The 12,734-nt window shown below is 32.0% G+C and overlaps 1 protein-coding gene across 1 annotated transcript; it reads right to left on the bottom strand.

Annotated features, from left to right (window-relative positions):
- Positions 1 to 739: 739 nt before the first annotated feature.
- LOC134262807 (protein wech-like) lies at positions 740 to 10,844 on the bottom strand. Its single transcript, XM_062745134.1, has 3 exons — positions 10,784 to 10,844; positions 2,180 to 2,362; positions 740 to 1,140 (listed from the first exon to the last, which is right to left on the bottom strand). Exons 1-3 carry the CDS (start codon positions 10,842 to 10,844, stop codon positions 740 to 742), a joined length of 645 nt encoding a protein of 214 aa, XP_062601118.1.
- Between the last annotated feature and the right edge of the window lie 1,890 nt (positions 10,845 to 12,734).

Below are 12,734 nucleotides of genomic sequence, written 5' to 3'. Positions count from 1 at the left end.
GATTTCCATTTCACACCCCGTATGAATCCGTAATAGGTCACTAACTGACTGTGTTACGAATTTATCCCGCTGAAGACCTTTTTCGATATAAAAAAAGTATTTGTGCATATTATGAAAATAGTATGTTTTAATCCAATAACAATCAACATAAAATATCGTTACGGTAACAAGAAATTTAACTACATGCATGTAAACTACCTACGTAAACCGTTTCTTAGCCGCCATTTTTATTTACAATAACAACGTTTCAACGGAATCGCGTGCCCGATTTTCATATTACGCCTTGACGGAGACGTAATAGGAAAATTTCAGGGCGTCATGTGATTAGCTTTGATCCAATCAGTAATCGACAAATTTGTCTGAAGCGGGATAATAAATAACCTGTGAAAAAAAAATATTAAATTTTATTTAGTGGTATGGGAAAGGAGCTGCAGATAAAAGATGGGTGCCCTTCAGTATTAAAGTACAGTGTCAATGTTTTGTTCTGGAAAACCCAAAACATCTGTCTGATCAAAAAGTAAATAAGAGGTGCAAAACTATATAATAAATATTCTGTGAAAGTCTCATTAAATTTCATTCTGTAGTATGAGAGGAGATGAGGATAAGAGAATGGGTAACCCAAAGTGTAACAGATGGATGGACGGACAGACAGACGGAAAGACGGAATGATATACCAATTACAATATATCCTCCCGCATTTCAAGCGGGGGATATAAATATTTGAGTTTGTTCTTCCTTTTTATGTATCTGTATACATATACGCAGTTTTTCCATGTGATCCTACCAAGAGAAGGTGGGCTTTTTCATCATAACACAGGCCTGCTGGTTTGTATATCCCTTGTTTTTGAGTAAGTATCCTTAAAAGGAAATATCCATCTTTGTCAATCATATGTACCGAGTGTGTGTCTTCATCACACACCAGGATGTGTGACAGCGCGTCAGTACAGATTCCACGTGGATTTAGTCGTGATTCTGATGTATCTCCTCTGTAGGAGAAGCGGTATCGCCCTTCACAATCTGTCACCACAACAGCATAGCGCCAAAAGTCAGACACAATAACATCTCCATTGCGATTCTCCGTTATGTACATAGGCGTCTTGTCAGTCCCTGACCTTTGTTGTTGCTTTGTATCGTTTGTATCTGTTGTCGTGTAACGTTATACTGTGTTACCTTGCCCATCCTTGTTGCAGTTTTTTATACTCACCACTAAAAGATTCCCACTGGAATGGGAAAAAAACGCACCATGGTTCCCATGGTCTTGTTTTTGTTATCATTGTAAACTCTGTTCTGTTATCTATAGACAACATGTTAATGTTATGATCCCTGTCGATATAAATTAGATCTCCTGTACGATTTACGGTGTGTGTGCCTTTATATCTAAATTGTTTTATTTCTGTTAGTTGATATAATAAATCACCTTGTATGTCTGTCAAAGTTATATTGTTATACCAATCACTGATCCAGAACCGGTTTGATGTCGCATAGGAAATATGCCTTACAGAATCAACTCCTGACACTTCGAAAAATCTTGCAAAACGGGAGACATTCTTTCTAAAAGATTTTTATTTTCTATTTGTCTTTTCCCCTTTTTAATGATTTTCATTTCACTCATTATAGACATCACATCCTCTATATCCATGTAGTATTCCTCAAGTCTGAAAAGAGGAAGTTTTGTTAGAGTGTCGTTTGTCGTAGGAACATGGCATTTTTGTACGAATAAAAGGAAGCTTGCCGGTCTGTTTAATGATTGTTTATATATGTTTTTATATGATTCTAAATCGGCAACTTTTCTGTGTATTTTTCTAATTTGATGATTTCTTTGTCTCATGTACCTTATACATCCGACCATATAATGATTTATAAGGTATTCTAGTTTTTTGGCTTTTGCTGACATCTTTAATTGAAAAATGCATATTTTTTGGCGAAATGTTTTTATATCAGCTTTGATTTCTGCGAGAAGAAAGCATTGTTAAATAGAATTTCACTTCTGATGTCCTGAATGATTTCTCTTTGTTGTTGTCTGTTTATCTATAGCTGCTCTAAGGTCCTGTATCTGTGTTTTTTATGCTTGTACATTCGAAACAGATAGAAAGTTTACATGATTGACAGAACATTTCATAGAATCTGTGTGGATGTCTTTGACATATCTCTTCTTTTGTAATATAGCCATTCCTCTCACGGTAAATCACAACATCGTGGTATATGGTATCTAGATCAACAACATGTCTCTCTTTACACAGAAGACACAGATCACTTTTACACGTATTACAGTAGTATTCTGTGTCCTCCTGACACTGAGAGGATTGATGTACTTTACACTGAGGGATAAATGCTAATAGTTCCATGAAGTGGACCTCATATGCTGAAAAAAATCACAATGAGTTGAAATAAATTAAAACAACAATAAAATGTTTAAGGTTAAAGTTCTTCTTATCATAGTTTTTAGATTAGAACATACATGATTGAAAATAAACAAAATGCTGATGTTAATTTTATGAAAATTTTTCTGCAACAGGTATTTTAAGGGCTTACGTACAGATCATTTCATTCTTTTTTTTTACCAATGTGTGTTACTGTTAAGCAATAGGAAAACATTTAAGAAAACCTAAAAATTTATTTTAAAAAACCTATGTGTATAATGAACAATGATGTATGAAAGAGAACAGATAATAAAGCACAATATTCATTATGTATTCTGTCAAAATGGGGCCAAAAAATCTTCATATATATAATTTCTTAATTCTGAAACTATTAATCAGAGAGATTTATTTCACTTTGGTTAACAAAATTATCTTGCGGGGTGAGGGGGCAAAGAAAACAATATTTGTTTATAAGAATAAGTCATCTTCTCTCACATTTAAACATTTGTTCGGGAAAATAAGAATTTCTTTCTAAATAATGATAAAATCAATAATAATTTAAAATACCACAGAATCTTACACGTATGTTTCATATTTTGGTTTTGTGCCTGAAAAGAATTAACTTGTAACCAAACAACAGAATTTTATGATAAACGTGATGACTTCAGCTTTTATATTATCAAATTATAGTACCAGTATCATCACCGGGACGGTTCGAAAAGTGATTTCCTTTTTGTAGGAAAAATATAAAATCCTGTTGTTTTTAAATTTTGTCTGTAGTTATTATCATTGATACTGGCTCTGAGATCGTATTTCTATATTTCTACGATAAAACGAAAGCATTTATTGTTCTTGTCTCTTTACTTTGACACAATTTTGTACCATATAATGACCGATTTAATCGTATTGATACCAAAAATGAAATGTCCAATAACTTTGCGACTTGACAAAATTCCCGTCTTATTCGGATGAAAGAATTTTTGCTTTGGTTTGAAATAAACCAAGTATTTAAAATATAACGGATTTTAGCAAGTTTTAAATTAAAACGTCTCATTTTTATGTTTGTTGATAGAAATGTATCCCTTTTACCTGTTTGTTAGTATGGAGAAAATAAGATCGGACTGTCCTCTTGGTAAATTTGTTTATCGATTTTATTCAGAAGTAGAATAAGTACATATCATTTATAAATCAAATTGTCTAATTTTATAGTGTTTGAAGATAACGTACTTCGCAATAAGTTGTCTGCTGAAGTTTAATCAATAAAAAGGTGAAGATATAGAACTGTATTCCATTTCATAAAATTTAAATCAAAAATAACAAAACAAGGTAATACGAAACAATAGAGGTGGAGTCAAAGATGGTTTTTCTCTGTCTCGATTCAAATAATTAGGAAACTTACCTTGGTTAAGGCGAGGTTTGATTTTTGATTATTTATATAGAGTATATATAAAGCTCGTAGAGATAACGTAAAGGACTGGCAGGGCCAAATCATGACTTTGAATCAAAAAATTGGGAAGTTAAATAAAAGAGCACCTGTACGTAGTTTTGTGTACTTTGCTTGTTTTAAAAAAAATTACAAAACTTCCCCAAAAGGATGGTGGAGGATCAAAAATAGCCCACAGGTCCTACATTACATGTAACTGCATTAATAGAAATAAACTTTACCTTTATAAGGTTATAGTTTAATTACCTAATTATTTTTCACAATGAACATACGAGATAATTGAATCTTAAATACTTAATATTTACATTTCAAATAAATTTTAAAAAATGAGATGCAGTTTATTTTTCCGTGAGCGTAAATATATAATGTAAATATAAGAAATGACTTTAATTTTTGAAGGTTCATGAGGTATATGAAAATTGAGTTCACCCCGGGCAAATCATCATATAGTGCTAACGCTGCGCATAACCTCATGAATCTTCAAACATTAAATTCTTTTTTAAATACACACGCAAAATTCAATTCATAGTCTCTATTTATAAAAACTTTAAATTTTTATCTTTATACTTGTCATCATTGACAACAGATTTAACATCAACTTTAAATATTTGTCCGTCCACTTTATAAAATGTCAACAAAAAAAGAATAGTTTCTTTGCTTACCGGTAATATAAGTGTAAAAAACCCCCTCCCCCTTAAAAAAAGTCGTAAATTCCTGACGCTTACATCATTGTTCAAGCCCTTGTGAAATTTGTGTCTTTAAAAGTCTTTAAAAGTGAAAATTCATTCCTTGTTTTTGTAGTGTGAGATATAATTGCTCACATAGAACTGGTTAAAACCAGGATATGATTGAAAGACGCGGAATTCGAGGGTGGTTAGGGGTTTGAACCTCAACCCCCCATTTCGATTTTTTTAAAAAGGGGAGAAGATAGTCACAATTTTTTGTTGAAGTTTTACTATAGAAAATGTTAGTAGGGAGAGGCTTAGTTGTAATAAATATATAAAGAAACTTAGTTTTTAACACAAAAGAAACCCCCCACTTACATTAAGGCACAAAACAAGTTTTAAAAGGTAAGATATTCGTGAAGGTGTGAAGAAATCAAACAATAAAAGCTTTCTTTTTTTTAAAAACGGGAATAACCATTTAAAAAAAAACCATAACCCGCGTAAGCAAGAATGTAAATTTTTTTTTCAATGCTGCGACATTCATCCCCCTATTAACAACAAAAAAAAGACATTTTATTTTAAGATTTATATCTATTTAGATAGTCATTTAATGTAGGATTAAAAAAATCAATTATTGCATCAAAGATGCAAACGTCTTTGTTCATTTCATTGATGAGACAGACACTAATCAAGAAATCTGTACAGGTGACGTGCCTAGTGTAGTTCATGCACTGATTACGGCAATGGGTTTTCTTAAGAAATAAAGGAGGGAAAATTCAGTGGATGTAAATATATAGGTTTAAGTGTCGGGGATATTTTTTTCTGGCACATCATTCAGAAAGATTTCGAACATTTGTAATTCTTGTAAGTATTGATGAAGATGACAACAAAAAAACACAGGACCCAAAATTCTGGCCAGAAACTATTTCTGCAAGAGGATGGATAACCCCAAAAAGACAAACACTGAACCTGACCCTAGAAACAAACCCATATTGACAGTTACACTTTTCATGATTATCCGCATGATTCTGTCTTGCTGGAATGTTCAGGCGTTTTCATCTTTCTATCAGAGCTATCTGTTTTTAAAAAGAAAATGCAGATGTTTTTTATCGAATCTTTGGCTACCAAAAACGTTTATCATGTTTAATGATCAATGCTGAAAATATTACAAGTTTGCAACCCGGGAACAACAAAAAACAACATCACAAAGGGGGAGGACTGCATTTCTGATTCGAAATAACAGTAACTTTTCTGCACAAGATCTTAAGACAACGAAAAAAAAAATAATGGTTATTCAAATTACCTACAATGAACCAATTGTTTATTATAGGATGCATCCTTCTTTCAACAAACCACTATCATGAGGAATATAAAGTTTGATGCAGTATGTATTTGACATGTTTGATGAACTAAGTGATATTTACCCAATTTTATGTAGTGATTTTTATACAGATATTAGGAATAAATCTGGCAGTCCAAATAAACTCACGGAAAATATGCTAGACACAAACCTTTGTAGTATATTTTGACTGATAACCGAATTGAACATACATTTCAAACAAAAATAAAAATTAATCATGTTTATATTACTTTTTTGTTCCAGAATGTCTTTCTAGAAGAGTGAAAAATAAAGAAACATATCAAGACTTTGCCCATAATGGTTCTGACTATTTTCCCTTGCTTTGTAAAATTGACATAGCTAGTGTTTTGCCCAGTTACCTCCAGACTATTCAAGAAACGTTCCAAAATGGTAATTGGCTGACACCCAAAACAAGAAGCTTTCAAGAATTCGTTTCCTAATCTTTTAAGCCCAGCATATACAAAAGCCCCAAATAAAGATGATATTGATACTTTCCCTGTCCATATTACTGCTTCATTGTTAGCTCTTCTATAACATATACCACATTGAAGATTCAACCCGCATGGAAAAATTCCGTGTTAACAAGCTCATTATAAATGAGATGCTCTAGAAGGACTAGGAAATATATGGGATTACTAGAGATAAACAAAAGGAATATTATGTAAAATATGGATAGTCAAAACTTAAAATCAGAAAACTCAAAATTTGCACAAAAAACGGGCGCCATTCAATATTTGACGAAATTGACAAAGCCGCTAAATTTGAAAAAGAAAATTCTATAGGACAGCATGGAAAAATAAAAAAACATCAGGTTCATCTTTTCCCATCCATACTAAGTTATAAAGGAAAAGCTGCTGAGAACATAACTGACATTTGAAATTTTATGGCAAGAATATTATTCTGACCTTGCTAATGAAGAGTACTTTCCAATGAATTTGATAAAGTTTTTACAAAATTTATAAATGAAGCTGTGCAGAACATCGATAATGATCTAAGAACATAATAACTTTTTCAGGGAAAAGGGGTGTTATATTCATTGAAGAAGTCAAATACCAAATTGATCAGCCACCAAAAGGAAAGCTCCTGGATCAGATTTTCCTACAACGAACACCTTATATACAGTGGTCATTTTTAGCAAAAACTGGGTTAATTTTTAATGCTATAATTAAAAAAAATACATCCCTGAAATTTTTAAAGTAGGAACAATGACATCTATCTATAAAAGTAAATACAAAGATAAATGTTTTCCTACCAATTACAGAGGAAATTAAAATTGACATTGTATTAAAATTATTCGAAATAATACTTTTGTCAAAAGTTGAAGATAATCTAATTAGAAGTGGCAAATCATTTCCAAAAAACATCTTTTAATTTGTTATTTGTGGCCGTTAATGCTGATTTAACAGTCGCAAACTGAGTTTTACCGGCGACGCGTAAGCGGAGCCGGTAAAGTTTGCGACCGTTAAACAGGATTAACGGTCCGAAAAGTAAATTGAAGATCAGTTATTGCCATTCTAAAAACTCTTTCCATTTTGTTTTTTGTTTACGTCTTATTTTTTTTTTGTTTTTTTTTTAAAAACGTTACGAGCATTGTGTTTTTGCTCCTTTTTAGGTACAAAAAAAGCTTTTACGCTCAAAGGCTCGTTTGACTGCTTCAAACGTCAGCGCATTGCCCAATACAAATGTGTTTTACAAATTAATTGCAATAGAATCCAGATTTTGGTAAAATTTAAAATACTGGTATAAAAAAGAAGTGTTTTGTTTCATTTTGTGATGTAAACTCCAATTTGTAGAATACTTAGTGCTTTTATGTTTCTTGTGTATATTAATGATTTATTATTTGATATTGAAAATTGTCAATGACCTTTAACTGGGTGATTTAACTTCCCCTTTTTCCATTAGTACATGATACTGCTTTTATGAGCAATTCACCAAATTCATTAAAAAAGTTTACTCAACCTTGTAGAAAACTATGATTTACTTGGAGGCTCCATTATAATCCAAGTAAAAGTGTTTTTTAAAGTATTTAGGAAAACCAAGAAGTGTTCCATATCTTGTAGCGGTGTGCTTTTTGGTAGTGAAATACCTCAGTCTAAAGTACAGCGTATGCTGGGTTTTTTCTTAGGCGAATATGGAAAGTGATAAACTTACAGGTAGTGTGTAAAACTGCGAGATCAAAAATCCACTCTTTATATTCTGTTGGTGTTAATAACTCTGACATTCATCCCGTTTTTTGTGCAGAAATATGGAAAGGAAATGCTACCGTCTGCCCTCACTCTTGCGAGATATGGTGTTATTTCCACAACAGAAAAGAAATTTAATCTTTGCCAGGATTATTCAAGAATTCTCACAACGTTTTTTCCCTCACATTTAAGCATCTCGAATATTGGACTGGGACCATAAGGGGTACATTGATGAATATGTTCAAAAAGCCAAAACATTTGTAGCATTATATACAGTAAAAAGGAATTTTAAAAATGATTATCAAAACAAATATGGGCAGCAGAGGAAAATTAATGCTGTGCTACTTGTCTTTAAACCTTATATGTCTTATTTATAAAATACATAAATTGTTGAACCCAAAAAAAAGCTGAGAAATTTCAAAAAGATTATTAATCAAATTTTTTATTTTTTTTAGCGATGAAAATTGTATGTAAACATTGCGAATTTTGTAATAAGGTAATAAGTAAATTTAATATGCACTTGATGTTAAGTTGCTTTACACTTTTAGACGTCAGAGAAAATATGCTTGAGGACATTTTAGCACTTGATGTAAATGAATAGTTTAGTTTGAGGATCAAAATCCTTAATTACAATTTTCATCTTTAATGGGGTTTGTTCAAGGTACAAGTTTTAAAACATATCTTTTACAAAATGGAAATATATAATGATAATTGTTGCTTCAACGGTTTATAAAGACTAGTCTTTCTGCCATGGACTGTCGAAACCTTTAAAATGGTAGAAAATTGTACATATATACATGTAAATATGTTTTCTTTTTTTTGGGATTCTGTTGTTAATTAGTTAATTATCTGTTAATTTATAAAACTCTCAATTAGTTTGGGGGAAAAAAAATATTTATTAATTTTTTAATATGTATATTTACTACCAAATTTATGAAATTTTTTTTTTAAAATGGTTGAAGTATTTTTAAAATGACGTGATTTCAAATGAGGTATGAAAGTTTTGATGTGTTGATTAATCTTATGATATTTCGTCGTATTTCATTAATATGCATAAATCGTAGGCCATATTTTTATTTTTAACAATGTTGGAGTGTCTTAAACCGCGAAGCCGATTGATGTACACTAAATGCAGTTGCAACTTCCTTTGCGGGTCCGCGTATCCTATAGTTAGTCTGTGTTGCGTTCATTTTGTTAAGGCATGAAATTACAGCATCAACATTGTTATCATAATAAATAATGAATAAAAACAGAAATGTATATTTTTATTATATTTTTAAAATTGCTTTTTTTAGGACAATAATGGGTGCATGAATGAAAATCTAATTTGGTAATAAATTAAGACAGTGTGGAAACTGTTGGTGAAGAAGTGACAGAAAAACTACTCTGCTGGACGAATATTTTGAGTAAAAAATGGGGAAAGAAAAAAAAAGAAAAAAAAGAAAAACCATAAACCTAGAACAGAATTAAGTCAAAATTTCAAATCGATATAACTTTGAAAATAAATTTGATAATAAAATAAAACTTTTAACAAATATTTGAATTGATGTATGTTATACAGTTGCAAACTTATAAGCTAATTTTCAAATGGAACTGAAGATATTAAAATTTGAAATTTTGACTTTATTCTCAGTTTATGGTTTTCCTGATTTTTCTTTCTTTTTTCCCCTTTTTCCCTTTTATTGTTAAAGCCAATTTCATATCCTTCTTTAAAAACATTAAAATTTTAGGGCACAATAAAGCTCAAACTGTACCTTCGAACTCTTCTTTGCCGCTTAATAATGATCCCTTTGAACAGAATTAATGAGAAACAAGGGGAGGTTAATTAACCCCCTAAATCCCCCCTATCCCCCGGAAATATTATTTATAAGCATAACATGTTTTGATCACAATTATCTCCACTGTATATATAAAGGTGTATATTTGTTTTTTTAATTGATTTTCAGACGATGAGCTTGGAGCACCAAAAGGAAAAAATCCCAAACTTCCCCGTCGATTTTAAAGAAAAAAACTGATTTTTTGATAAAGAAAAGCAAAAAGATTTAAAATTTTCCACTCTCACAATTTTTTTAAAGCGCATCTATTTCTGAATTACCCTTCCTCGAAATATTAAGGGAGGTATAAGGTAGGATGATAATGGGGGGATTCACCATGAGGGAGTACACATCATTATTTGCCTTTTTCATATATTGTTTCAGTTGATGTTCAACGTCGTTTTCTAAAAACCCGGATCGCCCTTAATTGGAAAAAATGCGTATCATTCCATCAGGTGTCGTTATACATTAAGTTGAGAACATAGACTCTCTTATAGCCTTTAAAACACTAACTGCTATGAGATTGGGGTCTGAAAATTGGCCTCACCGTTCCGTCTATAAAACCCCAGCCATTTAACAGCGGGGCTCCGCAGTTACCTACGGCTGTGGACATTTCACCAGCTTTGCGTTCAACAACCAAGGTTAAAATGAAATCTCGATGCCCGTGCCTTATATGATGGACTTGAGAAAAGTTGTAAAATGTATGACAATTCCGCATTTGGGCCCCCCTAAAAATGCGAGAGGTCTTTTAATTAGGTACGCTAATCGGCAATGCAAAAACACAAACCTTCTGTTCCAGAAAACAGTCCTTTTTTGGCACAAAACCTTGCCGTTAAATCTTACTCTTCAACAAATATTCATATAATCTCTTTTAAATCTAAACAAATTACGGAACATCATTGCTAATTCATCAATCTCTAACTTGATAAACTGATGAATATTTTTAATCTCCCTCACTCGCAAACAAAAGAAGGTCATCGTCCTCCTCCAAAGCAAGTAACATCAAATTTTGCGCCATTTTAATTTACAATCACAGAGAAAAAATTATCCCTATTTTGTTTCGTTTATTTCGTTTTTTATCAAATGAATGTAATATTACAGGCTGTTTTACAGGTACAGAATGTAAAACTGTAGATAGGTTTAGTTACAAATGACGTAACAACGTGTACGCGAAACTTTGACGTACACAGTATATTTGATGTCAACGTCAATAAATGTTTTATAATTCATGTACGTACACGTGTACGTATACAAATTTCGTGATTGGAAGTACAAAAAATTTAAATTACCACATTGTACGGGGGTATTTATTATTTTTGATTTAGACAAATCAATTGTAAATTTGGGAGTTTATACTTATTCTAGTCATAGATACATAAACTATGAAACATAATTATATATATTGTCATCTACTGCAGCGAAGCGCTTTTAATATTTTGTCACTAGTATCTCTACAGGACAAGTTTTTAATTTTGCATCACTTTGGAAGCAAGCATAAAAATTTTAATGGACGAAAAAATCCCCACTTTTTGACTTTGGGGAGGGGGGAGGGGCAACAGAGAACCCTTTGAAAACATAAATTGTGAGGGCTCAACCATTATAACGTCTAGAAAGAAGGTATGGAATAAAATTTCATACAACAATACATTGTTGAAACAAGGATATGGAGATAACGAACAGTATTCAATCTCAAAGTCCATTAAACAATAAACAAAATCAGAGAAGAGCAAACACGGACCTCCAAAACATCAGAGGGGGGATCAGGTGCCATGGAGGAGTGAGCATCCCCTGCCACCTGTCACACCCGCCGGTGCTCCTTGTCATAACCAGGAAATAACGGAAAAAATCTGTTGTAATTCAGTGTATAAATAATGGACTAACAATTGGGATGAAAAACGTCAGTCAGCATTTGACTAATGATAAATTGTATTTGATACAAGGTCATTGTATCGACCATAGAACTTACGAAATGATGGCTTTAAATGAGACTGTTGATATTCTTGTTTTATCACCTTGCTTGTCATTAATTACCTCGTTTAAGAAATTGTTCATACGTAGAACATGCTCTTGCGTATCGAAACAACTAGAAATACACTCCCTATACAGGTGATGAAGTTATATTGCTCATAAGAAGGGGAAATTGACGATAGAAAAGTTAAAGTCATCACGTGTTTCATATACCTTGGTTGTTAGATCACCATTAGTGTCTTTTTCAAGTAAAAAGCCCAAATAAGAAGCAGATGTGTCGGACTCTATGGTATCTTTTTTCTCAAACTCACCAGGATATTGTTCGACGTAGGAATGGAAATTATTAATTGACAATACGTCGTCGATATTTAAGTGAGTTGAAGGCCACAGCAAGTGTTTTTTCTTTTACCATAAAATTTCATAAATTTTGTCCCTATGAATATAAAAATAAGTCTGCTAATAACGGAGCGCAATTTGTACCCATGAATTTCCAATAGATTGTTGGAATACCTGGTTTTCAAAAACCACATAGATATTGTCAATCAGAAAATCAAGCATCTTCTTGATGTCAACTTCAGAGTACTTTTGTGTGTAATCAGAATCTGTTTTAACAAAATAATTTTGCAAATGACCAATGACGAGGTAAGTAAATTTACGAGTTCCGTTTTTATTGAAGAAGCAGCTGTCAATGATATCAAAAAGCCTGGATTTTCATTTGTGTGGGGAATTGTTTGTATAAAGTTGAGAAGTCGTAATTTTTTAAGCTGTTGATTTTTGTAAAGTCTTTATTTAAATTGTCCAAAAGTTCTTCAGAATTTTTACGTATCCACATCTGATTTCACACCACTTCTTGAATATATAGTTGCACAGTACTCTTGAAGTCTCTTCCTTCACTACTGTCAATATCTTAGTGAGGAGTAACGAAAGAATTTGGTTGAAC

Source organism: Saccostrea cucullata, unplaced genomic scaffold (genome assembly GCF_032062105.1).
Source record: "Saccostrea cucullata isolate Sc308-1 unplaced genomic scaffold, CSIRO_AGI_Scuc_v1 ctg11176, whole genome shotgun sequence".
NCBI classification, from domain to species: Eukaryota; Metazoa; Mollusca; class Bivalvia; order Ostreida; family Ostreidae; genus Saccostrea; species Saccostrea cuccullata.
This window is presented reverse-complemented; position numbering and strand designations above follow the sequence as displayed.

Excerpts from the sequence above, each read along its gene's own strand:
- LOC134262807 (XM_062745134.1), bottom strand. The coding sequence starts at position 10,844 with ATGGCGCAAAATTTGATGTTACTTGCTTTGGAGGAGGACGATGACCTT. Across the intron at positions 2,363-10,783 it reads TGACCTTCTTTTGTTTGCGA|CATATGAGGTCCACTTCATG; the intron begins GTGAGGGAGATT and ends GATTTTTTTCAG. Across the intron at positions 1,141-2,179 it reads CCACGATGTTGTGATTTACC|ATACAAACGATACAAAGCAA; the intron begins GTGAGAGGAATG and ends ACACGACAACAG.